This window comes from Pezoporus wallicus, unplaced genomic scaffold, assembly GCF_028554395.1.
Source record: "Pezoporus wallicus isolate ANWC-B61680 ecotype Strahan unplaced genomic scaffold, APGP_CSIRO_Pwel_v1 contig_6364, whole genome shotgun sequence".
Taxonomy (NCBI): domain Eukaryota; kingdom Metazoa; phylum Chordata; class Aves; order Psittaciformes; family Psittacidae; genus Pezoporus; species Pezoporus wallicus.
Window position 1 is genome coordinate 36,752 of NW_026639198.1, and position 26,497 is coordinate 63,248.

A 26,497-nucleotide genomic window follows, 5' to 3' on the forward strand; every position below is an offset into this window, starting at 1 on the left:
GCTGGAAAGGGTAGAGCTGTTCTTTTCACACCCTTTTCACACTTCAGGCAGAACCACCTCAGGGAGCTGCAGGACAGGGTTAGGCCATGGACCTGGAACTGTTGAAGGCTGGCACCATGGGGAAATGCTGGTCTCCTGGCTGGGAGGCAGCAGTGGGGTGTCCTGCTCCTCCGGGTGAAGCTGCACTGAGAAGGGCTGGGCAGCGATGCCAGTGGCTGTGGGCACCATCGCTTTCACTTTGCTTCTTTGCTCAGGCGGCAAATCTCATATGACGGGGCAGGAAGAGGCACTGAGTGAGCATTGGGAGGGGGAGGAGGCACCTCCGTGCTTCCTCCCAGCCAGCGCCTTCCCCACAACGCGCAGGGATGCTGCTGGGAGCCCCGCATCACCCACACCCTGACCGAGCCATGGCCGCATCCCACAGAGCCATCCCCACCGAGATCCAAGGTAAATCATCGCTGTTGCCAGGGCATCATGAATGTGGGCAGTGTGGTATGGGGCCTCCTCAGCCCAGGTTTGCTGTGCTGGGGGTGGCAGAGATGCTTTCCGGTTCCTCAGCAGCAGCAGCTGTGGTTCAGGGGGGTCCAGGCAGGGTGTGAGGCACAAGGGCTGCTGTTGTTCTCAGAGCTCGTGTTGATTTTGGTGCTTGGGCCAGAAGCATCCCTAGATAAGCATCCCTGGCTCCTCAAGGACGTGGTTCTGCACAGCTGAAGCTGTTGTGTTTGTGGGTGCAGCTCCCTGGGGAGGGACAGCCTCAGTTCCCCAGCAGCACAGGAGAGGTGCAAAGTACCCTTGCTCCTGGCATTCTCTCCTTTGGTTGAAAAAGCAAAAGTTCTTGGGTCCTGCAGACTCATCAACTCCAACAAGGGGTAGGAAGGAGCCAGATGGCTGTATCTCCATGATCCAGCTCCACCATGGTGTGCTCCTGGGATGTGTGACTCAAGCCACTGAACACGGGGGCTCAGCGTCATGAAAACCTGTTGCTTTGGATGGTGATGGGCAGTTATGGTTCTAGTCCTGTTTCTCAGCTGGGAATGAGAAGAGGTTGCAAGCAATACTCACACTGGTCCACAGTGACTGGTTTGTAGATATGGAGAGGTTGGTACCATGACCGCCTGTGCAGGTTGCATCCCCAAAAACTGGAGATGCAGAATAAATCTCTGGGTGCACTGTGGGGAGGAAGCACTTGGGTGCAGAGTTGCTCTCCAGTGGTATATTTGGGAAGGAAGGAAGAGAATCCAGGATCCTCCTGTTGCTCAGCACCAGCTCCCAGTAAGCAAGGCAACATGTGAGTGTAAACCAGTGGCCCCAAATCCTTGTGCTTGGTCATGGCTGCAGAATATGACGGGGAGGTGGATTTATCACCTGAGTGGTAATCAAGACCCAAACCCAGTATCCAGTGTGGCTTAGCTGAGAGAGCAACCATCAGGTGTGTGTGGAGAGGGGTTGATTGAGGTGGGGTTGCAAGGGATGGTGTCCCCAGGGACAGCAGGGCTGGCAGGAGAGGAACAGGGGTGTCCCATCACTTCATGCAGACATTGATCTTCTTAGAGGGCATCACCGCCTTCCTGGGGACAAAGGAGGTGCTCCTGGTGATGAGCGTCCAGCTGCAGGTGAAATCCAAGTATGACGACTACATCTTGGTATGTGCAGAGTCTGGCCTGGCTCCTGCTTTCCAAGCTTCCCCAGGCCAGCTCCCAGCCATTCCACAGCTGCAACAGGGGCCAGGGGTGGCTCCTGTGTCACCACTGTCTCTTGTGACTCCAATGTCACACTGATATCCCCTGCCTAGGTGCTGACGCCCTGGCGAGCCTATGTGCTGCCAGTGACACTGCCAGTGAGGGTAAGTGATGAGTGGGTCCCAGGAGGGTCTGGGTCTGGGAAGCCCCCTGGATGAGGATGAGGATGGGGTGAAGGGGAAGAGGGCTGATAAAGGCTGGGGGGCATGGCCAGGCACTCCTCAGGCCATGATGAAGGGAGGGAGCTGAGGTGCACTGTTGGATCCGCCTTCTCCATCAGTGCTGGATCCAGTCCTGCTCCTCTCACCCACAGGTTCACAGCAGCTTCAGCTTCCTGGAGGTGAGGGAGATGACAGTGCAAGAGCCCAGCTTGGTGAGTGCCACCAAACACTGGGACAAAGCCCTCTGGGGATCCACCACCCGCCATGGCAAACCCTGAACTGGAGCTCACTGAGGAGCCTGGGGCTGTCCTGTCTCCCCATTGCACATCAAGGGTCACCAGTGATAACCTGTGAGAGCTCCACAGGGTATTTATCTCTGAGACACCCCTAAAGAAATCCCCTTATGGCCTTGCCATGGGTACCATCTCAGGGCTGGAGGTGCAGGGAGGCACTCACGGGTGCGGGGGTGAGCGTGGGTGCCTGTTCCCCTCTAGCAGATAGTGCCTGACCGTAGCACCTCAGCTCAGCAGGGACAAGGTGACAAGCTGCTGCTGGCTTACAGAGGCAAAGACAAATTTAGCAGGAGGGTGTTTTAAATCCCAGTAATCCTCTTAGGAGGAGGCGTGAGCAGGGGGCAGAAGTAGCATGTGGGAATTGTGGAGGAGAGGAATGGGTGCCCTGGCTTGGATGTGTCAGCCAAAACAGGGCCATGGTCCTCCTTAACCTCTTGTCTGTCTTCTGCTCATTAAAGCCTCAGGGGCACCCACGGCCCCAGCCTCCAAACAGGGTTTCTGCTGCATGGCTGCAGGGGAGAAATAAAGGGGAGCTGGGTAGAGAGTGAGGGGTGCTGGGGGTGAGAGCCCAGGGTGAATGGGGTGAAGACATTGGCTGGGCTATGGAGAGCCCAGGGGTTGTTACCCTGCAGGCAGAGCCCCAGGCAGCGGTGGCAGCTCCATCCTCCAGTGATGCCAGCAGATAACTCATCCTGCTCCCACACCTCAATCAGCCTGTAATTAAATCAGGGAGCGTGTTGCCATGGGATTTTTTTCCTGGTAGGAACTAAAGAAGTCTCAAAACCCAATTAGACAAATTCAGGGAGGAAACCTCTGTCCTCCAGCTGAGGCAGGGTCAAGGCTATTCTCACCCTGCTGTCTCGGGCTGCTGCTGCATTAGCTTGGCTTGAATTTGGAGGAGGTTTCTGCCTTATTGCAGCACATTTTGATCTCTTTGATGTATTTTATCTTAAATTCTTGGTGCTTGCAGCCTCACCTGTGCTCAAGTGCACAGGTGGGGTTTATAAGCGGCGCCTGAGTGTTTGCAGCAAGGAGCTGGTGGCTGTCACTGCTGTGTCTGGGGGCTTGGGGACACTGTGCTGCCAGCTCACTTGGACGTCTCCCACCCTTTGCACCCTACAGGTTGTCATAGAAACAGATACAGCATCTCATGCCTTCCAGTTCATGTCCTCTGATGATTTGGAGCAACTTGTCATCCATGTCACCATGTCTCTTAAGAAGGTCTTTCCAGACTCATCTCCTGGGTAAGGGTCTTCTGCTCCTCAAGGGTAGTTGTGCAGGTACCAGAGCAACTTCTTTGCTCAGAAAAGCCCCACATAGGGTGTCATAGGATCATAGCATCATAGATTGGTTTGGGTTGGAAAGGACCTAAAGATCATCCAGTTCTAACCCCCTGCCATGGGCAGGGACGCCTCACTCTAGACCATGTCAGCAAGCTCCATCCAACCTGGCCTTGAACACTGCCAGGGATGGAGCGTTCACCACTTCTCTGTGCAGCCTGTGCCAGGGCCTCACCACCCTCACAGGGAATATATCTAACCTATATCACAGGTTATATCTAACCTGAATTTTCCCCATATGAGTTTGAACCCATTACCCCTTGTCCGATCGCTACACTCCCTGAAGAAGAGTCCGTCCCCAGCATCCCTATAGCCCCCCTTCAGATACTGGAAGGCTGCTACGAGGTCTCCATGCAGCTTCTCTTCTCCAGGCTGGACAGACCCAACTTTCTCAGCCTATTGATGGGTTCAAACTAGCCCCTTTTAACAGCAGAAACCCCCTGTGGTGAAGGCCAGACCCTGCTCCCTGATCATATCCAGATGTTTCTGGCAGCCCTACACACAAGGGCTGTAGCTAAGCATAAAGTGGTGGGGATGCTCTTCTCCTAGCCAACCATCACACACCCCTCTGGTCCTTTCCCAGGACACTGCTCAAGAACTTCCCACCCAATCTGTATGAGAGGATCCAGTGGATCACGGACTCACTGGAGGAGATGCTGCAGAGCAGCCCTGCACCCTGTGGTGAGCCCCCAGCACCTCCCCGTGTTGTAGCACACTGAGGGCCATCACAGCTCAGTGTTCATCAACATGAGCTCTGCTGTCAAGTTATCCATGGTGGCTTAGGTTAGAAGGAGCCCTGCTAGTGGGATCTGGTCCCCACCACTCCATCCTATGTGGCAGGAGCAGGATTGAGAGGATGTAGTTCCCCAGAGAGGAGCAAGATGGCTGTGAGGCAAGGTTGCTTGGTGCCCACCCATGAGGACATGCAGCTGTGGATGCTTCACCTATCTTATACAGCATGGCTCCAGAGCCAGAGGCTTTTCCTGGAGCTTGGTATGAAGTAAGATACCTCCATTGTCATCACAGCAATGCATCTTGCCTGGTATCTACACAGATCAAGGAAAGCAAGATACAGCCCCCTGGGCTGTGGAATCACTTTTGGGCTAGCAGTAGACCACACAGGACACTCTGGTTTCTTTGAGGAGGGAAGGGAGAGCTCCCACCATCCCTCCTCTGCTTCATGCTCCTCCCAAGGGTCTCCTCCATGTTCCCACTGGAAGGTCTGCCACCAAACTCCCTTCTCTCTGCAGGGGGGTTCTCGGAGACCTATGCTGCTCTGTGTGATTACAATGGTTTTGCTTTCCGCGAGGAGATCCAGTGGGTAAGCTCTTCTGTCCCATGGAGAAGAGCTGGTGGCCGTGTGTCACTTGGTGGGCAGGGAAGCAGGATGCTCATGGGTGCCTCCATTCAGCAGCCTTATGCAGTTTTGCCTGGCTTGAGTTATCTCTGATCCTTAGTGGGGTGGAATCAAAGTGCAAGTGGGAATGAGATGCTTTGGACCAAGTTGTTTCCCAGACTGCCACTTAAGGAGAGCCCCTGGAAACCTGTGGCCTTGCTGGGTGTCCCTAGCAGAGGAGAACCCCTTTGGGACCACGCCATGGCAGGTCTTCCTCTTCCTCTGGGACATTGACTGCAGCCCAACTCTCCCTACACCCCATTCCCACCAGCTTGAGGGTGCTTTGCGTTCTGCTGTCCAGTCCCTACGAGTGGTCCAGCACCCACCAAGCCATGCCACTAACCTGGGACGCATGCCCTGCCAGCAACAGCACCAGGGTGGGGTTAGGCTCTGGCTTTATGCAAGGGGCTCCCAGGGGAGGATCCCCAATGGCTCAGATCTCTCCAGTGACACTGGGCACACAAGCCCTCCCCACCGTCATGTGCTGAGCCTGATCCATGTGTCCATCCATCTGAGCAGGACGTGGACAACATCTATCACAGCCAGGACTGCCGAGAGTTCAACCTGCTGGACTTCAGCCACCTGGAGAGCCGGTGAGTGCCCTTCTGTGCTGCCCATGGATCCCATGCCACACCAGCACTTGTCCTCATCCTCCCTACCCATGAGAGGGGTGCCCAACTCAATCCTCTGCTCATGCTAGAAGCTTTGTTCACTTTATACACTTCAGGCCCACCCCATCTGCAGGCTCACCAAATGTGGTGAGCCCCATCCCATGAGGCTATGGTCCCAGCAGGCTGGGCAGCATCACTCTTCATTTTTAACATTTAATTAAGCCCATGAGCTGCTTGTGGAGGTGAAACCCAAAAGACACGGCAGCTTCTTACCACTCGTGGCTGTCAGGGTTTCCATATGCAAAGCAGTCAGTGCTGCCCACCCCCAGCACCCCAGACATCTGTTACAATCTTATAATGATGCAACTTTATGATTTTAACAAAATAGATAACAGATAATCTTATAGCAGAGCCATGAGCTCAGGCAATGCCCAGTGTTGTCCCCATAGAGCTCTCAGCCCCATCGCCATCCCAAGAAAGACGGAGCAAGGACTCAGCTCTGCGAGAAGACAGCGGCGGGGCTGGAGTCGAGGTTCTGGGCTGAGTGTTTTGGGAAACAGGATCTGTGTTCACCTAGCCAAAAGGAGATGGTTTTAGAGGTTTCTTTGGACCAGGAAGTCAAAAAGAAACTTGTTTCCACCCAAGCAAGACCTGTATTGTTCTTTACATGCAATTAAAAAGGCCAGAAGCATGAAAATAGTTTGATTTATTTTATTCTCCCTGAGGGAATAATTTGGGGAAGCTGAGCTATGTTTGTGGGCTGTTTTAACCACGTGGGTCCCCAATCCTGCCCTATTGAACACTGTATTTGAGCATCCTGAGGTTGGGTATCCTGGGGCACCCATTTGGGACCAGGCTTATCCTAGCCTGGCCCTGACTCTCTCATCCTTGTCACCCTGCAGAGACGTGGCTCTGAGCGTGGCTGCTTTGTCTTTCAACCTGTGGTTCACCAAGCTCTCCTGCAAGGACTTCAGGCTGGTACGTGCCAGTGCTGTGGCTCTGGGCACACTGGAGCTGTCCAGGTTTCCACAAGGGTTCCCTTGTCCTCTGCCAGAACCAGGAGATCTCGGAGCAGCTGCTCTACATGCTCAGCAAATCTGTGACGCTGGAGGAGCTGGTGCTGGAAAATAGCGGATTAAAAGCGTAAGCAAAGGCGTCGCAGGGTGGAGGACCATGGTCTTGGCAACCTGGAGATGGTCCCCTCATGTGCATGGAGTGGAGAGGTCCATGGACCTCTGTGCTAGGGGGGGTGTTGGTACCTATCCCCTCCAAAACATGCTCACTGGGTGCAGAGACCCTGGAGGCCAGCAAACATCACCCACCCTTGGAGATGCTCTGCTTTCTCCTGCTGGCTCCCCAGATGGAGGTGGTTCTTCCATGGGGGCAGGAGCTGATGGCACATCCCCAGAACGATGCAGGGTTGTTGGCCATGTGTCCTGGAGGTGGCTGTACCTTGGTCAGATGGGTGACCTTTCTCCCCACAGGGACTTTGCACAGAAGATGGCCCAGGCACTCAGCAACCATCCTGACTCTGTCCTGCACACAATTAACCTTGATGGCAACCAGCTGGAAGACAGAGGTACCCAACTTAGAAACACAGAGTCAGCCAGGTTGGAAAAGACCTTTAAGATCATAAAGTCCAACCGTTCCCCAGCACTGCCAAGGCCACCACTGAACCATGGCACTGAGGGCCTCATCTACATGGTTTGTGAACACTTCCAGGGATGGTGACTCCACCACTGCCCTGGGCAGCCTGTTCCAATGCCTGAAAACCTTTTGGGGAAGAAATTGTTCCTCATCTCCAGTCTAAACCTCACCGTGAAAGCTGATGCTCAAGTCTGGATCCCAGCAGCAGTTTCCCCCTGCCCTCAGGCTGTAGCTTAGGATGTGATGCACACTTACCTCAGGGCTCTCTGCTCCTTCATAGGGATCGCTGCCTTCAGCCGGCATGTGGAGAGGTGTCCCAAGGGTCTGCAGAGCCTCAGTTTGGCCAGGACGATGCTCACTGCCAAAGGTAGTGCCCAGTAGCCCGCTCACTGCCTCTGTGCTGGTGGAAGGCTGGGCACGGCAGCAGTTGGGGTGAAGCTGGCACCAAAGGGTTGGTTAAAGGGGCTGCAGGAACGCACTGGAAAGGGCATCTTCAGGGATGCGCTGTCCTGCTGTAGGGAAGTGCCCGTTCCTTTGCTCCACGGCTGTCCCCATTGCAGGGGACTCATGGGCATTCATCTCTCCTCCTCTCCTTGAGCAGGGATGAGCATGTTATGCAAGGCCCTCGCAGATAACAAAGCTATCGGATCCTCCCTCCGGCACTTGGACCTCTCTGGAAACCCTGGCTCCCTGGCTGGGGATGACACGAGTGTGAGTGCTGTGATTGGGTGACACTGTCAGGGCTGTGTCCCCAGCATGGTTTGGATGGCTTCAGTCTCCTGGGTCTGCATCCTGCCTTTCAGCACCCAAGGGATGGGGAACTCACATTCGCATCCCCTCCTTGCCCACCCCAGAGCAGCAGGGGATGTACTGGGGACATCCTGCTGCATTTGCTTGTGGGAGAGTGGTAGATGGAGCCAGGATGTGAGCAGTGTGGGTCTGGGTTCCCCCGAGCCAGATTCATCCCTGTGCTCTGCAGGAGAGAGAGGGCAGGCTGGAGATGAGATTTATGGGCTGCAGGAGGCTGGAGGGGGGTTTAGGGTCCTGGGCAAAGCTACTGACCCCTCTCTGCCCACAGAAACTGCAGAACCTCCTTCAACAGTGCCACTCACTGTCCCATCTCAGCCTGGCCTGCACGGACTGCCCCTTGGATACTGTGAGTACTTATGGAGAGGGTCCCAGCAGTGATCCATCCCCAAATCCATGCTGTGCTCCTGGAGGTGCTGCCACCCCATCCTGTTTGACACAGGGCTGTGGTTACAGTGTGTGTGGGGGGCAGCCCAATGATCTCCCACTTTGTGCCAACTGCCACGGGCAGGCTGGGGGTCTTGGGACTCAGCAGGAGAAAGAGGGGAGCCCTAGCATGGGGCAGACCCCTTTAGCATCCCTGATAGCTCACCCCACGCCATTCCTGGGCTGTGTGAGGGGCTGGGCCTTCGTCAACACAGCTCACATCATTCCCCCCCCCCCCGCCCCAGCAGCTCTTTGGAGCCCTGGTCCACGGATGCCACACCAGCCTCACCCATCTGGATCTCTCCAAAAACGTGTATTCCCACAAGTAAGGCCCTGGGACAGCAGGGAGGGGACTGTGGTACCCAGGTGGGTGCCAGGTGGCAGATGATGCCACGCTGTGCCCATCTTTTTCAGGAGGGTGAAAACCACCTCCTCTGGCATCAAGGAGTTTTTCAGCCAGGCCTGCGCCCTCAGGCACGTCTCCCTGGCTGGCACCAAGCTGCCAGCAGATGCTGTAAGGTGAGAGGGAACTATGGGTCCACGAAGGGGAATGGATTCAGGGTGAGCATGGTCTTGCAAAGGGAGCACACTCTGCATGTTAAGAGGGGTGGTGAGGAGGATGGATGAGGCAGTGAGAGGGAGAACTCTGGGAACAATGCTCCAGGAGAGGTTTAGACTGGATGTTAGGAACAATTTCTCCCCCAAAGGGTGGGCAGGCATTGGAACAGGCTGCCCAGGGCAGTGGTGAAGTCACCATCCCTGGAAGTGTTCACAAACCGTGTAGACGAGGTCCTCAGCGGCATGGTTTAGTGGTGGCCTTGGTAGTGTCGGGGAGCAGCTGGATTTGACAGTCTTGAAGGTCTTTTCCAACCTGGTTGATTCTATGACTTTGTGATGTCTTCTCCAGCACCCGCTCCCACCTCTGGTGCTGATGTTTCCGTTGCTTGCACTGATGAGTGGCTTTGGTGGCTTTTCCAGGGCACTGCTGCAAGGGCTGGCGGACAACAGCCACATCAGTGACCTGCGCCTTGATCTCAGCAATTGCGAGGTGAGAGCCAGCACCCATAGCCTAGCTGGAGGGTCCTATTGTGGTGCTCAAGGAGGTTGCTACCTGTGTGGGAAGCTCCATGCCCCTGTCTGCCGTGGGGCTGGGGTGACCCTCCCGATGGCAGGATCTCATTTGCAGGGCTTCCACTTCCCCTTGTACTGATGTCTTGCTGTTTCTCCCAAGCTGAGATCAGCGGGGGCACAAGTCATCCAGGATCTCATTCCAGTTGCCAGCTCCATCAGTGACCTGGACTTGTCTGACAACGGTAGGTTGCTTCATCCCCACCTGGGGGAGGATCCCCTCCATCTGCAGGTTCAGCCACCATGGACCAGCCCAGACCCGGGGGCACCTTGAGAGTTTGTAGTAGTCCCCAGGGAAATGGGTAGGGTCTGCTGCACTCATTGCTTCTTGACAGCACTGACTAATGCAGCATTAAGCTGCACTTATCACCTGTGAACATCCTTCCACAGCAGAAGCTGCAGCACTACAGGCTGTGTCTCATGGGGATCAAGGCACCCAGTGGCCAGCAGTGGGCTCATGCCTGAGAAATTACCACCTTATCAGGCTTTTATGGTTCTTAATCCCAAAACCAACCTTCCCCAAGGCAGGCAGTCCTTACATGTGCACTTCTTCCTCTGCTGATGTCCTTCCCAGCATGCCAAGCCTCTTCCACCACTTTCTAGAGCTGCATCCCACGTGGGGAGTGGTGGTGGTGGCCCTGGTTTAGGGGAAGGTGTCTCTGTCTGTGGCAGGGGGTGGGAACTGGATGAGCTTTAAGGTCTCTTCCAACACAAACCAGTCCGGGATTCTATGAAGCTCTTCCCACTACTCTGCAGGAGTTTGCAGCCTCTACTGATAACCTTGTCCTATCATGGCCTCCAAAACCATGGATGAGTAATCCTAATCACAAATATTACCTCTACCAGCTCCTAATCTGAAAGGCCCCAAACCTTAAAGCCGACCATGCAGCTCAACAGCCAGATGGCTCTAAGAACACTAAGGTTTGGAGTCCTTCAGAAACCTGTTCATACCAGCAGTGCTCCAAAAGCTCACTCCTGTACCCACAATCTCCATCCAACCCTTGCCAAAATATGCTTCTATTTGTTGCCTTCCCAGTAGATAAGCTCTGTGCAGGAGCGACAGTCCTGTATGTGAGTCTTGATGGCTCTGCAGGTCTCCTACAAGGGACCACCTTGGTGTCACCTCTGTGAACTGCTTGGAACATCCTAACATCCTGGTGAGTTTCTCCCGTGTCTCACAGGCTTTGACCCCGACATGGTGACACTGGTGCTCTCCATTGGCAGAAGCAAGTCCATTAGGCACGTGTCTTTGGGGAAAAACTTCAACATCAAATCCAAGTAAGCACAAAGCTGCAGCACAAGGGCCAGGAGCCATCCTGGCACCCTGCCCCCACCTTGACTCTCTCTGCCCATGGGCTGATTGGGAATGCCAGGGATCATGGTCCTGCCTGCTCCAGACCAGTGGGGAGCCTGGGGCCACGGGGGCTCCATCTCCTGCTCCTGGCACAGTCCTCATGTGATGACAGGGACATGTCACAGCCTTGGAGCAAGAAGAGGAGAGAGGATGGAGCTCTGCCTGCTCCCCTGTGATTGGGGGTATGTGGGGAGATGCATGTGTAACCTCGCCTTGCCTCTCCCACAGGGAAGGGCTGTTGGACGTCCTGCACCGCATTGTCCAGCTCACCCAGGAGGATGACTGCGTAAGTCCAGCTTGTCCTCAATCACCCCATCCTGCATCCTCTGTGCCTGGGTGCTGTCCTGATCCCTCCCAGCACAGGCTGAGAGCAAACCTACCTCCCTCCTGCTGCCATTCAAATCCTTCTGCTCTTATTCTCCTGGGTCTGAAGCAGATGCTCAGACAGAGAAGCGAGAGCAGTTCCTGTTCATCTGAGAAAGCGGGAGCCTGAGTCTGGCTGAAGGAACAGAGGAGATGCTTGGTGTAACCTGGCTACAGCCCAGCTTCCCAAAAAAACCCTCTTTCCTCCTTGCTGCCTGCCAGGGATCTGAACTAAATCCAGGGGGTTGCCTCAGCACCCATCACTATCCTCTTTCTTGGGGTTCAGTGTGACTTGGGCTCTCCAAATCTAGCTTCAGTTGCCTGCACCGGCTGCCAGACAGGGATGCTGGCTGTGTCTGCAGGGGAGACATGTCCTGATGTGCCCTGGCCACCTCTCCCCCTCCTTGTCCCCTTTCTAGCCCCTCCAGTCCCTTTCAGTGGCGGAATCACGCCTCAAGCTGGGAACCAACGTCCTGCTGAGTGCCCTGGGCAGTAACACCAGCCTCACCGCTCTGGACATCAGCGGCAACGCCATGGGGGACACAGGGGCTAAGATGCTAGCCAAGGCCCTGCAGATCAACACAAAGCTCAGGTAGTTTTACAGCCCCTTCCAAAGTCCAAGTTTAGGTTTTGCATATCAAGGTTCAGATTTTTACCCCATTTCTAGGCTTTCTTGTGCCTGGAGTCAGCCTTGGGCTCACTATTCCTGGCTCATCCATGGATGCGCACCCTCCTTGGGGCTCTATGGGTGCAGGCAGGGCTCACTCAGGTCCTTCTCTTTGCAGGACTGTGGTTTGGGACAGGAACAACACAACTGCTCATGGGCTCCTGGAGGTGGCTCAAGCTTTGGAGAGGTAAAGAAGGAGACGCTTGGTCCTCATGTTTTGTATCACCATGCAAAAGAACCTATGGTACCAGGATGTCACCATCCACAGGGCCTTTTGCCCCTTGAAGCAGCATCATGCAGTGTACAGGTCCCAAGGGAGCTGGTCCACAGGTTCGGCCTTGCAGCCAGCAAAGCAACCTGCCACCAATTTGGTGATGACACCTTCATTACCCACCTCAGGGTCTCCCACGGCTCTGCATCCTAACCCAGCAGACAAGGCAACCCTCAGCAAGCATGGGGGATCTGCTGTTGGTGAAGATGTGACACTCCCCTCCTCCCTGTGCATGAAAGATGGGTAGAGGTTGTCCACCTGCCAAATACACCATCAGATCTGGTGTCTGGCCATGCGAGTCCTCTAAAGGTGTGAATAAAGAGGGATGGATGGAGAACCTGGGCAGGTGGTCACTGCTACCCTGTTGGGGTTTGTGATGGCAAACCATCACCAAATCCATCTACAGGGCTGGACCATGGGGCAATGTCTGGGCTGCTTTTGGGTGGAGTGTTATGTCTGTGGGGACATGTACTGTGGGGATGAGCCCCATGAGGCTGATGGAGGCTCATCATGGCCACATGAGGCTCCCCTCCTACAGGAACTACACCCTCAAATGCATGCCCTTGCCAATGAGTGACATGGCACAGGCATACCGCAGCCATCCCGAGAAGACAGAGCAGGCTGTGCACAAGGTAGGGGACATGGGCTGGGGGACATGGGGCTGGGTGCCCCAACACCCACTGCTCATGGCCTCCTGCCCACTGCAGCTCCAGTCCTGCCTGACAAGGAATCAGCTCCGGCACCGGTTGCCTGTGTGCACCTCACGGCCACAGAAGGACATCCTCACCACCTCTTCCGAGCAGGTTTGCATGGGACCATATGGTATCCCCAGTTATTAGGCAAGGATGCTCTGGGGGGCTGCAATCTGTCTGTGCCCCTATTGCCCCATCACTACATCCTCTGGGAAAATGATGGTGAGGAAGGGAAGCGGCAGCGCTGCTCTGGGTCATAACGCAACCTCTCTGAACTCCAGATGGTGAATGAGACCTGCCTCAGTGTGCAGAAGCATGTGGACATGCTCAGCATGTGCGTAGGAAGGGAGGTGGAGGAGGACATCGTCTCTGCTGAGGAGGCTATCAGGAATGCCAACCTCTCCGTCAGTGTGAGTCTGCTGCAGCAGAAACCCCACAGCAAACCCGGCTTTCATGTGGGATCGAAGTGGGATATCAATTAGTTAATGACGTAATTAACCACCAGCCACGGAACACCAAGACCCTCAATGCCCCAGATGCACATCACCAAGGGCAAGCTGTGAACTTCTGAGTCCCCTTCAAGAACAAGGCCCAACATGTCCTTCATCACCTTCCCCCAGGGACATACAGTTGCATACACCCCCTGCGATTGGGGTTTACAAATGCAGTCCCTCTTCAGCAAGAGCCCCCACCCTGCTCATGCACCCTCCATAGGAGAGGCGGGTGCTCCAGCTTTGGCACACCCCAAAACCCACAGATGCCCATACTGGTGAGAAACTCTCCCCACATCCCAGAGGGGACCCTCCTTGGGACCCCCTCATCCCACACTAGATGGGCACAGTCCAGTGATGAGGATGCTCTATCAGCCCATGATGAAGGCCACTGCATTGGCTGGGTGGCTCCTGGTGCTGTCAGCCCTGGGCTGATCCTCCTGATTCCACTTCTCTCTTCTCATCACACCTTTGCCTCCTCTGCTTCTCTTCAGACCACCTCCTTTTCTTTTTTCCCAACTCTTTTGGTACCCCACTGGGTACTTAATCCAGTGGCGATGATAGGATTTAAGAGGACAGTACTGACGGTGGAAAGGTGGTGAAAAGAATGAGAAAGGGTCTCCCCTGATGTGGGCAGCAGCATGGTTGCATGAAGGGGCTGAAGGTCAGTGGGTAGTGGGGAGCAGCTGAGGGTCCATCTGGGGAACACAGGGACCCTGAGGGGCCATGATGCCCAACCCTGACCCACATAGAAGGTGGCTGGGTCTCCCCAGTTGTTGTAGACAATGTTCTTCCATGGGGCAGCCACGGATATGGGCTGTATATGGAAGGATGGAAAGCAAGAATGAAGTGGCATGGGATGATCCACACTGTCTCTCTTCCCATGGCAGATCCTGCCCCTCTTGTATGAAGCAGGAAATAGCCCATACCAGAACAACAAGCTGCAGCACAAGCTGGAGTGTCTCACAGAGGAGGCATCACAGACCTGCGGCCAGGAAATCCAGGTGGGACCCCTCAGGGAGCTGCCAACAGCATGGGATGATCGTTGTCCTCAGCCCAAGGATAAGAGACATAGCATCTCCACATGAATCCTGATAGAAAATATACCAAAACCTCCCCTTTCCTCCCCAAACTCCAGGCAATCATGCAGGCAGTGCTGGACACGGTGCACAGGCTGTGCCCAGCTGTGGTGCAGAAGAGCAAAGTCAGGGACCAGCTGGTCAATGCCATGTCAGAGAGGATCTACCTCCAGGACCACCTCAACCTCAGCACTGTCCTGGACCAGATGGTCACTGATGTCTTCAGCAAGCTGAAGTGGGTGATGTGCGGTTCTTCATTCTCACTCGGTGGCTGGCTCTCACCCATGGGTTTAGATGAGGATTTGAGGAACTCCATACCAACTGTTCCCTTCCTTATGTGATGGTGTGCTGGGTCCTGCTGCTATGTTTTTCCAGCTGTGGTTTTGCTTCCTGTTTGGATCTGGTTCAATGTTCCCTAGGGAAGTCCCATGACATGATGTTCCTGCAGGCACACCCCTGTGGCTGTCAAAGGGGAGCCCTGACCATAAATGAGGGGATGCACTTGCGTTCTTCACCCCAGACAGTACCTGCTCCCATTCCTGATCCCAGCAAGCAGGAGCCCATGGTGTTACCCTGGGTGTCCCTCTGAGTGCATCCACCCAGCAAGGCTGTCAGTGGGGGGGCTCACCCTGTGGCTTGCAGGGCTATGGGCGATGGCCCTGACACCCTTTTTCCTGCTCCCAGTGAAATCAAGCTGTCTGTCACCTCCGCCGTGGCTGACTGCATTATGGATGCTGTGCTGGGAGATCTGATCACTGCCCAGCGCAAACTGGTGAGCTGCCAGCACCTCGGCAACAGGAAATGGGATGTGGGATGTGGGTCTGGGTACCCCAGCATTGCCCAAGCACCAATCACTGTTATGGTCACGGATTTGCTGGCTGGGAAGCAGGACAATTCCCACTCAAGTTGGTTTTGCTACCAAGTAATCCTCTCCTGGTGCAGTCACAGCAGCATTAAGGTCCTGAGTGAAGCCACCACATGGTGGGGGGTGCCAGGGTGAAGCTGGACACTGGCTGCTCATGCCTGGGGCTGGCAGCCTGCTAATCAGGCCTAAATCCGCTCACAAATCCCGGCCACAGGCAGGGAATGGAGCTGCACGAAGCACACAGGGCGGCTGGGGATAATCAAAGTACTTCCTAATGGTTTTAGGTGGAGAGCTTCCCCAAGCAGGGGCTCAACCTCCCCACGCTGCTGCCAGAGCTGGCTGAGGATGATGCCGTGGCACTGGCGAGGGGCAGGAATCCTCCTGACCCTGCTGCAGAGGAGGTAGGGTCTGACCCCGCTGCCATTGCATGATGCCTGGCTATAACCGCCTCTTATCCGCCTTAACGGATGATGCCAGGCTTAACGGGGCTGCATGTACCGCCAGCACCCCCCTAGGGCAGTGCCAAGGCAATTAGTGCTGGGAAATGGCACTGCTGGCCTGCCCAGCCATGCTGCCTGCACTGCTGGCAGTGGGAGCATGTCCTTGTGGTGGTCCAGGCTTTTCTGGTTGCTTTGGGAACTGGGATCCAACCTGGCACAGGGTTCTGACCAGAAAAGCAACACATCTAGCATCATGTGTGGTTTCAGTGCTGGACCAAGATGAAGGGATGCAGCCCTGGGGGTGATGGAGGGGTTGCACCCATCCCTGTGGCTCTGGTGCACCATGCCATGGATGCCACTTGCCATGGCCAGCTTGCCAGTGCTGAAGCCACCAGCACCCCTCTTTCCTTGCAGTACAAGATGGCCCTGCGGAGGAAAACCAAGCATTTCAGGAGCATCCGGCCCACGCCAAGCGTAAGAAGTAAGGTCACTCTGCAGCTTTCCCTCTGACACAGCACAGGGTGTGCTGTGCCATGGCCACGGGGTGTGACAGAGCAGGGGGGGCCAGCAGAGCCCCATGATGATGGGCAAGGCCCCCATGGTGGTGAGCAGAGCCATGATGATGCTACAGGCAGCGGGCAGTGCCTGGCAAGGGTCTGCCTGTCCCCTCTGGGGAGTCTCTCTCAGTGTTGTGGTGTGGGTCCATAGGCAAAGATCACCTTGAACCTGCTCTTCTGCTGGTCTTGGGGGTCAGCTAGCAGTGGGGTCCCTTCCCATAGGGAGGGGGTGGGAGGTTTGTCTGTGGCATCTCCCCCTTACCCATCACGGATCACCCTGAGCATGGGCTTCACCGAGCCACCCAGCACCCTGGGACCCAGCACAGGGGAGGAGATGGTGCTGCTGATGCTGCCTCATTGAGCCCTGCATGCCTGGGGGGATTTAGAGGGGCACAGGTAATGAGCAGCTGATGGGCAACTTTGGCTTCTACGGGTTTTCCCTGTGATGTGTGTTTGGCTTTGGCTGAAGCAGAGCTTGCACTGGACCCCCATGCCTGGCACCTGGGTTTCCTCTGGTGTCCCCAAGCCCAGCAGCATCCTGCCTCCCATCCGCTGGGGGGATGAGGAGCTGCCTGCAGAGCAAATGGTTGTGCGTTGGTGGGTGCTGCTCCTGGGGCCAGCACTGGTGGTACTTGCACCACACAGTTGCTACTTGCTGCAGGGATTTCTGCCCGAGCATCTCCCCTCCCCCATCCCCCCAGCATTCTTCCTCCTCATTCCCCCACCATCCTCCCTCTTCCTCCGCATCCCCCCAGCATCCCATGCACACACACTTCCAGGGACCGCAGCAGGAACCATCCCTGGCTACGCCACAAAGCCGCTGTCCCGGAGCAGCCACGCAAGCTCTGGCTGGGTACGGCTACGCTCCGTCCCACGGCACAGCCAGGGCCACGCTGACCCTCCGCGGGTGGGTGAAGGTGATGATGATGGTGACGATGATGATGAGGCCTGGAGAGGCTGGTTGCCAACCGGGACCCTCTCGCCCTTGGTAGGTGTCTCGGAGCTGGAGCCGGCGGCAGGCAGGGACGCGAGCGGGCTCCGAGCTCACCGGGCGCCGCCGTCGCTCAGCCCCGCCGCGCCGGCACGCCCTGCCTCCACAAAGGATGCTGAGCCTGCGAGCGGCTCGCTCCCCTCCACGCAGCCTGCCACCGCCGCCACCAGATCCCTTATGGACCTGCCGACCGCCGCCGGATCCCTCATGGACCTGCCGACTGCCGGCGAGAAGCTGGAGCATTGCACCAAAGCCAGGCCCCGGCCCAACCGCCGGCATAAGCAGCCGCCCAGCAAGCCCAATGTAAGCAGGGAGCAAACCGTTGGTAAGGGTGGATTTTCGGGGGGGGGGGGTGTGGGGGGGTGTCCCTTCATTTTGTCACTTGGGTGGGTTATTGCAGCTGGTATTTGTGGCAAGACAGGGAAATGAGATGCGGGAAGCTGCCGCTGGTTTATTATCCTGCATTTCGGCTGCTGCCGGATCCTCCTCGGGGAAGGGGGGAGTCCAAAAGCATGGGCAGAGGGAGCTGGGAAGGGGTGAGGAAAATCCTTCATCCCCTTTCCTGCTGCCCACTGGGAGATGCCAGCCGGTGGGAGCAGCAGGGATGGAAAGCTGCAGAGTTTGGGTGCAGAGGGGCCAGTGCCTTCAGCAATGGCTTCAGATGCTGCTCTCCTCCTAATTTGCTCCCCCTCATCAAAAACCATCGTCTCTCAAGTGCCAGCAGCCACTATGGCTCCTGATGATGCTGATGTGGGGCTCTGCAGGACACAGCAGGGTGGATATACACCCCCCCCCCTCCCCCCCCAGTCAAATGTTGAGCACTGGGGATCCTGCTTTTTCAACCCCCTTCCCCAGGAAAAAGTAACTTCTGGGTGCAGTCAGTGGAGAGTCCGGCTCCGTCGCTGTCCCCAGGGCTGGATCCTGCTGGCATTACCTTGTCACTATGCCACCATGATGCAGCTGGATCCTTCCACCCATTGGAAAGCCCTGGCTTGTATGGCTGCAGTAGTGCTTGCCCTTGGACAATGGTGGAACCACAGGGCCGGAGGAGAGGCAAGAGCCATTTCTTGCTTGGGCAAGCCTTGAGCAAGGACAGGCTTTGACAGATGCAACATGACAGGGAGAGCAGATCTCAGATGGCTGGAACAGCTCCTGAGCAGCATCAATCCAGCCATAATGAAAAGTCATTATGGATTGAAATGCCACCGGTGGTGGAGCACTTCCATCTCACCCATAGGGAGCCACCAGTGCAGTGCCACATGCCAGGGTGAGGCAGGTGCCATGGTGGAAGGCTTGGCCCATGCTTTGCCATGGGGAAGGAGTGGGTAGCCTTCATGCAGGTGGTGTTGGCACTCCAAGGTTGGACTTGAGGATAAGCACCAGCCTGAAGGATGCAGATGTGGGTCCACACAGGTCACATGATCCATCAACCACAGCAGCATGGGTGTCCCTCCCTTGGAGCACAGATGGAGAAAGCATCTCTGCCAAAGGCTTCTCCCATGGGGACAGTGGGGTCAGAGACCTGGCCCAGCCCTAGGACAGCTTCAGCAAGTTTTACCATCATGTGTCAAGGAGAGGAGGAGGCACCTTACCTGTGTGTAGCACAGGGGTGCCTGAGCATGTAGGAGTGCCATACATGTGTGTGGAGCCACCAGCACCCTACAAGTGGCACCCAGCAGGGTGCAGCAGGCTATCAGGCAGGGCAAACAGTTGTCAGGAGCTCCTGATGCCCCAGGGATGCAGTAGGATGATTAGAGTTGGGATGCAGCTGATAACACCATGGTCTGGCTTTCATGCTGGATCCACAGTGAGACAGAGGGTGCCAGCACCCATCCTGCACGGGCACTCACTTGTCAGTGCACAGGTATGGGTGACACATGTTCATGTGTGGAAGTCTCTGATAGCTGCACTTGCTCTCAGGTGCAGCCCGTGGCCTGTGAGAACAGCGAGGACAGGAGCATCACCCGCGTGGATGAGGGGCTGGAGGACTTCTTTGGCAAGAGACTCATCACAGGGGAGCTGCCGTAAGCCCAGGGGGTGCTCAGGGCCCCGCACCCATCCCCAGGGCTTGGACAAGACCCCTGCCTTCACCTTCCCTGCAAATGGTCCCAGTGCCAAGGAGATACTGGGGGAAACATCGCACTCAGGGGCACTACCGAGGGCAAGGCTGATGGGAGAGGGCTGGGATGGCAGCCATGGGGCAGAGAATGTGTCCAGCACCCCATGGCCATAAGACTGGGAAGGCAGTGGGGCATCACCTACAGGGTCCCATGCTGGGAACATCATCTCAGGTGGGATTTCCAGGGTCTAGATCCATCCCTTAGAGGTGGGAGGGGATGAGGGAAGGAAATGCAGCCCAGAGTTCACCTTTCCCAACGCTCCATCTCCCTCCAGCCCCACGGCTCCAGAGACCTGCCCTGGATCAGCCCCGCTGGCTCCCTCCAGCTCCCGCACCCTCAAGAAGAAAATCGGGATTTTTTTTGCCTTCAAGAAACCCAAATCCAGCCGGGGCTCGAAGTGTGAGAAGGACCCCGAGGGCGCCCCCCGGAGCAGGCGCTCGATGCTCAGTGACATTTTACGAGCGCCCAGCAAGGCGAGCGAGGCAGGGAAGCCCCTGAGCAGATCCGAGGAGGGGGAACTCGCTGCCGAGCCCCACACAGAGCCTGAGCACTGCCAGACCCCTGGCTCTGCCCGCCGGATCAGGCCCAAGTACTCACGGGAGGGCAAATCCCAGTCACTCATACTGCTGTCCGGGGAGGATGAGGACGCACTGGGGGTCAGGCAGGACAAGGTAAGCACCGCCACCGAGCCACCGCTGCTGCTCCGCTCACCTGGTGGGTGCTGCTTCCAGGCAGACCCAGGTGGTGGGGTCTGCCAGGCACCACATGAGGACACTGGAGTGGTGGCTGGGTTGTGGCCATGCCTCCATCACTCAGGGGTATGGCTGGGGCTGGGGACCTGGGTGGGTGCTGTGGTGGGTGCTGTGCCTCTGGCAGGGCTGTGTGTGTCCTGCAGAAGAGGCAGCTGGAGAAGAGCTACGGGGAGCTGCCCGGCTCCTTCGAGCAGCGTGTGCAGGTCATGCTGCACCGCATCGGCATCACCAAGGGCCAGGCTGCCGAGGGCAAGAAGCAGCAGGTAGGTAGAGGACAGATCCTGCACCCAAAGGGTGGGTGGAGGCGGTGGTCCATGGGGTGGGGGTGCCTGTGCCGCTGCTGCCCGTGCCCTCTCTCCTGTCACCTAACCCTCTTCAAGGGGAACGAAATATGGACTCCCGCTCACTGCATGGTGTCTGTCTGTCCCTCCTTCCCTGTGTGCACCCATCCCCTGCAGCCACCCCAGAGCTCAGCAGCACCCTGCCCTCTGCATCCATCATCCCTGAGGGTAATGCCACCCTGACCCCCCCTCACCAGGTTTCTTTCCCCTTGCAGAGCAAAGACAGCGAGATCAAGAAAGCTGGCTCTGATGGTGAGGAGTTGCATCCTCCCCCCGGCACCCAGGGTGCCCTGGCACCCATGGGTGGGCACGGGCATGTCCCCTTGGGCACCCAGCTATGGGCCCCAGCACTCCCTCTCACTTGGTGCTGGTGGCATGGGGCAGACCCAGGTCACTGATGCTGGCTTGTGTCTTGTGCTTGCAGGGGATATTGTGGACAGCTCTGCAGACTCACCCCCATCCCTGAAGGTCCGCACGCACTCTATGTCCACAGGTAGGTCACTGAAGGGGGTTATGGGAGGGTCACACCCGCCCCCAGAGCAGAGGGGTCTATCCCCTCTGCTAGCACCAAGGAGTGCTAATGGGGACTGCTGGGCACAGGCATGGGCATTTGGGCAGGGACCCACCCTTGGGACAATGCCCAGTGCTGGTGACGGTGGATGGAAACCCAGTCCCTGGGGTGGCTGCATACTGGTTCCAGCACATAGGATGATCCCATCCCCTGGGGTCTTGAATCCTGTGCTCAGTTCTGGGCCCTCAAGACAACAGAGACACTGAGGTGCTGGAGCGGGTCCAGAGAAGGGCAGTGGAGTGGAGAAGGCTCAGGGGTGCCTGTATCGCTCTCTGCAACTGCCTGACAGGAGGATGGAGCCAGGATGTGGCTGGTCTCTGCCCCTAAGGAGCAAGGGGTAGGACCAGAGGAAACAGCCTCAAGCTGCACCAGGGGTGGTTTAGACTGGATGTTAGGGACAATTTCTTCCCCAGAGGGTGTTCAGGCATTGGAACAGGCTGCCCAGGGCAGTGGTGGAGTCACTGTCCCTGGAAGTGTTCACAAACCATAGACGAGGCCCTTGGTGACGTGGCTCGGTGATGGCCTTGGCAGTGCTGGGGAGCAGTTGGATGTGGTGATCTTGAAGGTCTTTTCCAACCTCACTTACTCCATGGTTCTATCCTTACCGCACACCCGTGGCTCTGTCCCACCCCCCACAGACACACCCTTCCACAGCCCGGCTGCCGTGGTGGAACCCCAGCCAGCCTGGAGACCCCTTGGGAAGCTGCTTCCCGCTGAGCCGCAGGGCACCAGCTCCCAGCAGCCCCGGCATTCCTTCATCCTGGCCGATCTCAGCACGGTGCCGGAGCTGGGGCCCCGGGAGGGCTGGAGCAGCAGCCTGCCACGGCTGGGTCGAAGTGTGCCAGTGGCCTTGCCACGCAGGGTCAGCCACGGCGGGGAGGCGGGGGCCAGCAGCCACCTGCCCACACCACCCGACACTGAAGGTAAGGATGTATGAGCCCATGGGGTCCTTCTTCCCACTGCTGGCCTGTTCCTTGGAAATGATGGCAAAAAGGGACCCAGCACTGGGTGTAGAGAGGTCTGCCAGTGAGGTTGGGGTGCTGCAAGCTCCCCATTCCCACTGCTTCTCAGACAACCAGTTGACGCCACGGCTGGCAGTGCCATGGGGGATCGGCCGCCGAGCTGTGTCCATTCATGAGGAGCAGCTCAGGGAGCCTGAGTGCCCGGCGGAGCTGGGAAGTAAGTGGGGGCTGGAGTAGGACCACGAGCACCCCTCACACCCCACCCACACCAGAGGAGGGAGGTGCTGGCTCGGTGGCATTCTTTTGCCTGGTGGTGCTACCTGTCCCAGCTCATGGGTGGCCATCCACGGTGCTGGGGTGATGGATGATGACATCATTAAACCGGGAAGATCACATGGGAGACTTGGCACTGGGATTGGCTCCTGCAGCAGCCTGGCTGCCTGAGCTCTCAGGCAGAAAGGGGGAAAGAGTCAAGCAATGGGGCTGGGTGACCATAACGTGGGGCTGGGTTGTGTCTCTCCCAGTGGGCAGTGTCCCCCTGCGCCTGCGGCGGTCACCTGTGCTCAGACGAAAAACAAAGCATGAGTCCCTCCCGGAGCCAGACAGAGAGCCCAGAGTGTCCTTCAATGCTGCAGGTGAGATAAGATGCTCCCCTCAGTTGCAAGGTTTGGGGTACAGAGGGTTCCTCTGCACTCACACCAGCACACTCCGTAGGGGCCGCGCTGCAGGACTGGCCTCATGCCGGCCTAGAACAGCTGCAGGCTGGAGCAGGCACTGCCGGCGAGCGGCCACGAACTGTTGGGAATGCACAAGACTCAGCAGCCATAGACCAAAGACCAGGCCGGGGGCAGCCAGCCCTGGGACAGTGAAACGCCTGCATGCTACTGCGCTGCTCCCAAGAAAACCCTGCAAGGAAGCACACTGTGCTGGGGGATTGGCAGCTGGGGCGCAGGAATGCTCCATACCAGGCCAACAATGGCATCACTCACCTTCTGCTGCAGGGATGGACATCACCCATGAGGACAGTGACACCCAGGGACTGTGCCAGAGCCCTCAGGATGCTCTGAGCACATCACCTAAGCAGATGGCCTCCTCTACCGCTGCAGGGGTAGCTGGTGGTTTTAGGATGCAGCCACTTTGAGTACATGTTATCAGGGCCCTTTCACCACCACAGCCCCAACCCCACCAGGTACCAGCCCCTCAAGACGCAGGTTTCCATCGGCGGGACCATGACCCACAGCATTCCAGCATGCAGCCCAGTGCCAGCCCCACAGCTCTCCCAATTGCACCAGCATTATCTCAACACCCAAGCAGCTTTCTCCTGTGTTGACCTCCGCTCTGGACCAAACCCATTCCTTACACGGATATTTATGACAAAGCAGAAAGATGCTTCTTTTTTGTTTAGTTGTTTTGGGTTTTTTGCCTTTTTTTTTTTTTTTTTAATACAAGAGCTGTGTATTTAAAAAATATACAATTTTTATTTTTCATTTCTACAGCATAACCCTGTGGGGTATTTTTTGTAATGAACAGTGCAGGACCCTATGGAAGCCCACCAATAAAACATCCAAACTCCCTTGCTGCCTTCGGAGCGGAGATCAGATTGGGGGGCTGACAAACACAGCTCTGCTGCGGTGGCACTGTGTCACCACTTGTCCCCATCTGCTGTGCCAGGGAGTTCTGAAAGGATGGAGAAGGTGAAGCGGGAGAGGGGAGCCAGCACCCCTGAATGGGTGCTTTCCCCCATTCTTCAGCACTGAGGGTGCTGGCCTTTGACAGGTCATGTCAACAGAACCTCTACAGCCAGAGCCTCTACAGTCAGGCCAACCCCACTCAGTGGGCCCCTTGGGGACAGGGGTCCTGGTCCTCCATCCTTCCTCCAATTGCTCTTCAAGTTAGCAGCCTTAACTTGAACCAGTGAAGAAAGGAAGGACAGGCTGGGCTCAGGAATCCACATCCTCCATCAGGACCCAGCAAGCCCACTTCAGCATCACCTTTGAGATCCTGTGAAACCACAGCAGGGGAGCCAGGTTGAGAAGGGACCTGGCTGGGGACATGCCACCACACACCGGGGCAGCCCAGCAACAAAGGGTAAGGCAGAATGTGGGGACCTGCCACAGGGATGCAAGTGGCATTGCCTGCATACCATGGGACCAATCGTGGTGGGGACAAGGGATGGCCACACAAAGTGTGTCACTGACCTGATAGATCTTATCTGCTCGCAGAGCTCAGGGCTCGGTGCCTCATATTTGTACTGGAGTGGCTTCTTCTTGTACTGCAGGAGTGAAGGGGAGGGCGAGGTTGGTCACAGAGCCCAGAGCACAGCCCCAGATCCCAGGAAAATCCTGGAGCCTCTCCCTTACTTTTCCTGCTCTTCCAATCTTATTTTACCCAGATAGCTAGAAGATCCTCCAGCAAGTGTTGGATTCCACCCAGCTTGGGCTCAATCCCATCCTCACCCAGTGCCTCACATCCTCCTTCCATAGGGCTGTGGCCACCATGTATTGACAATACCCGCCTTCAACTCCTCATCCCCAACAGCCAGGTGAGGAAAGGCCTTTGGGGATGGACCCCAGCAATAGGGGGGACCCAGAGAACCTCCCAAGGCTCCCTCCTCCCCAGGGAACCCCACCTCATCTTTACCGGCTGCAGAGCTTTGCGCTGCACTGCCTGGGAGCTGGGGCCACTCACTACAGCTGCTTTCTCCTCCTCCTCCTCGAGCTCCTTTCCATGCTGCATCCCTGTCTCCTCTTTTCTGCTCTTCTTAGCACCCTGTGTGCTCACAGGCTTCAGCCTACTGCCCATCTCTGTCCTCTTGCACCTCCGGGCACCTCGGGGATGCTGCTGCTCATGGTGGGCTGGCTGTATTTGGCCATCTCCTTCCAGCAGCTTCCTCCTGGCACCCACAGCACCTCCTCCCAGGAACCTGACACAATCCAGACCATGCTCCAATGTATCTGGAGGGAAAGTGGTGACACTGGAGTCTGCCTGCTCCTGGTGAGGCATCCCTTCGGGCAGGGCTTGCAACCAGCTGCTGGGCAAGATGGGAGTAACTGGAGAAGGAGGCGCTGGTGTTGCCTTAGAGCTCCCCAAAACCTGTGGTCCTTGGGAAGGACTGGGGGCATCAAAAGCTGCCTCCATGGCTGATGGTGCCTGTGTGGTGCTGGTCTCCACCAGACTGGCATTGCCATAGTTGCCAAGCAGGGGAGAGGAGGTCTGCACTGGCACTCCTGGTAACCGGCCCTGAGAGGATTCCTGACTACACAGCTCCAATGAGTCCGAGGTGTTGCTGTCAGCAGCCACATCTTGCTTGGTCTTCAATGGAGGGCCTTGTGAAAGTGTCTTCTCTGGTAAAGAATAAATGCATGGTCAGTTTGGGCAGGAGAACACTGGAGCTCAAGGATGCAGGCACAGGCCAATGGGAACACTACAGCACTACTTTTTAGCCAGAGAAAGCAAGGCAGCAACCAGGATGAGCTACATCCAGGATGAGTCACGCAGTGAGAGGAGAGGTGCTGTCTCGGGCCAGCAGGGTAGGCTGGGTGGCATGGGGACTCACCATCTGAACAGCTCATGGTCAAACATACTGGGGGGAGCCTGTCCCAGGGGGTGTCCATAGATCCCTCCGGGCTCTCCGACAAGGCCGTTGACGCGACAGCTGCAATGATGAAGCTGGGGGTTGACTTCAGCAAAAAAGTTTGATCTTGGCCCACTCCCAGCCTTGTGGTGGCTACAAAGAACTGTGCACAAGCTCCTGCAGCTCCTTCTGCAGCAAAGCTTGGTGACACAAGCCTGTCCTGGTGATGAATCAAGCTCCTGCACTTGGGCAGACTTGTCCTCTGTGATGGCATCAAAGGGACAAAATCACTCGTGTTCACAGCACAACAAACCAAAGCTGCTCAGCTCAGGAGGCTGCAGGAATGGGACCATTCCCTGCCTGCTCAATGCAGGGCTGTGAATCCTGGTCTGCCAAAGACCTGGCCAGGCCAGTACCTCCTCTGCTCAATCCAAGGAGAAAATGGGCTGAGGGAACTGCAGAGGAAACTACAAAGAGACTGGATAGGATGGGGAGGTCTCACTACTCACAGCTGGGCTGGGATATGATACTCAGCTCAGTCAGCCCCATCCTGCCATCACCACTCTCCCTGGGAGTTGCTTCACTTGTCTCTGCAATGAGAAGGACATTGATGGTCACATCCCAGAGCTGGAGGAAAGGGAGTCATCTCCCCACTGAACTGCCCACCCACATACCCTGCAAAGGAAGCCACTGCACTGACCTGCCCTGGAAGAATCACAAGCAACTGCCCCCTCCTCAGGAGGGACCACCAGGATATTGGCCGGGACCACGAAGGTGTCCTCACCCTGCTGAAATGAGACACTCTGCATGGTTCTCGTTGGGCAGCTTACTTGGGACACAGGAGCACACCCATAACTGG

At 56.7% G+C, this 26,497-nt stretch overlaps 2 protein-coding genes across 6 annotated transcripts in view; one reads left to right on the forward strand and one right to left on the reverse strand.

Moving 5' to 3' along the window:
* CARMIL2 (capping protein regulator and myosin 1 linker 2) lies at positions 1-23,640 on the forward strand. 2 transcript variants are annotated; one of them, XM_057413871.1, is made up of 40 exons: positions 6-447; positions 1,552-1,643; positions 1,793-1,843; positions 2,053-2,112; positions 3,316-3,437; positions 4,117-4,214; positions 4,784-4,854; positions 5,449-5,522; positions 6,443-6,518; positions 6,595-6,683; positions 7,025-7,119; positions 7,468-7,554; positions 7,789-7,898; positions 8,266-8,343; positions 8,669-8,745; positions 8,835-8,939; positions 9,399-9,468; positions 9,652-9,733; positions 10,730-10,826; positions 11,131-11,188; positions 11,685-11,857; positions 12,051-12,119; positions 12,742-12,835; positions 12,911-13,006; positions 13,177-13,305; positions 14,277-14,390; positions 14,525-14,700; positions 15,150-15,237; positions 15,615-15,731; positions 16,185-16,251; positions 17,320-17,621; positions 19,239-19,342; positions 19,713-20,109; positions 20,334-20,453; positions 20,747-20,783; positions 20,956-21,024; positions 21,741-22,025; positions 22,174-22,281; positions 22,589-22,699; positions 22,779-23,640. In XM_057413871.1, exons 1-40 carry the CDS (start codon positions 366-368, stop codon positions 22,931-22,933), a joined length of 4,485 nt encoding a protein of 1,494 aa, XP_057269854.1. In that variant the 5' UTR covers positions 6-365; the 3' UTR covers positions 22,934-23,640. The 2 variants fall into 2 exon arrangements, with proteins under 2 accessions (XP_057269855.1, XP_057269854.1); XM_057413872.1 differs by lacking the exon at positions 20,334-20,453 and having other exon boundaries at positions 1-447.
* ACD (ACD shelterin complex subunit and telomerase recruitment factor) overlaps positions 23,519-26,497 on the reverse strand; it is a 7,904-nt gene continuing 4,925 nt past the window's right edge. For 2 of the 4 annotated variants that reach the window (XM_057413876.1, XM_057413873.1), the window contains exons 9-14: positions 26,339-26,426; positions 26,148-26,228; positions 25,621-25,791; positions 24,705-25,408; positions 24,263-24,336; positions 23,519-24,065 (exon numbers count right to left, since the gene is read on the reverse strand). In XM_057413876.1, coding sequence (XP_057269859.1) covers positions 24,005-24,065; positions 24,263-24,336; positions 24,705-25,408; positions 25,621-25,791; positions 26,148-26,228; positions 26,339-26,426 — 1,179 coding nt within the window. In that variant the 3' untranslated portion in view covers positions 23,519-24,004. The remainder of the gene's footprint in view (positions 24,066-24,262; positions 24,337-24,704; positions 25,409-25,620; positions 25,792-26,147; positions 26,229-26,338; positions 26,427-26,497) is intronic. The other 2 variants (XM_057413874.1, XM_057413877.1) reach the window with 2 other exon arrangements.

What these genes read in the sequence shown, in the direction of transcription:
- CARMIL2 (XM_057413871.1), top strand. Translation starts at nt 366, where the DNA reads ATGCTGCTGGGAGCCCCGCATCACCCACACCCTGACCGAGCCATGGCC. An exon ending in GATGTCTTCAGCAAGCTGAA is followed by an intron (nt 14,701 to 15,149) that starts GTGGGTGATGTG and finishes TCCTGCTCCCAG; the next exon opens with TGAAATCAAGCTGTCTGTCA. An exon ending in GTGCCCGGCGGAGCTGGGAA is followed by an intron (nt 22,282 to 22,588) that starts GTAAGTGGGGGC and finishes TGTCTCTCCCAG; the next exon opens with TGGGCAGTGTCCCCCTGCGC.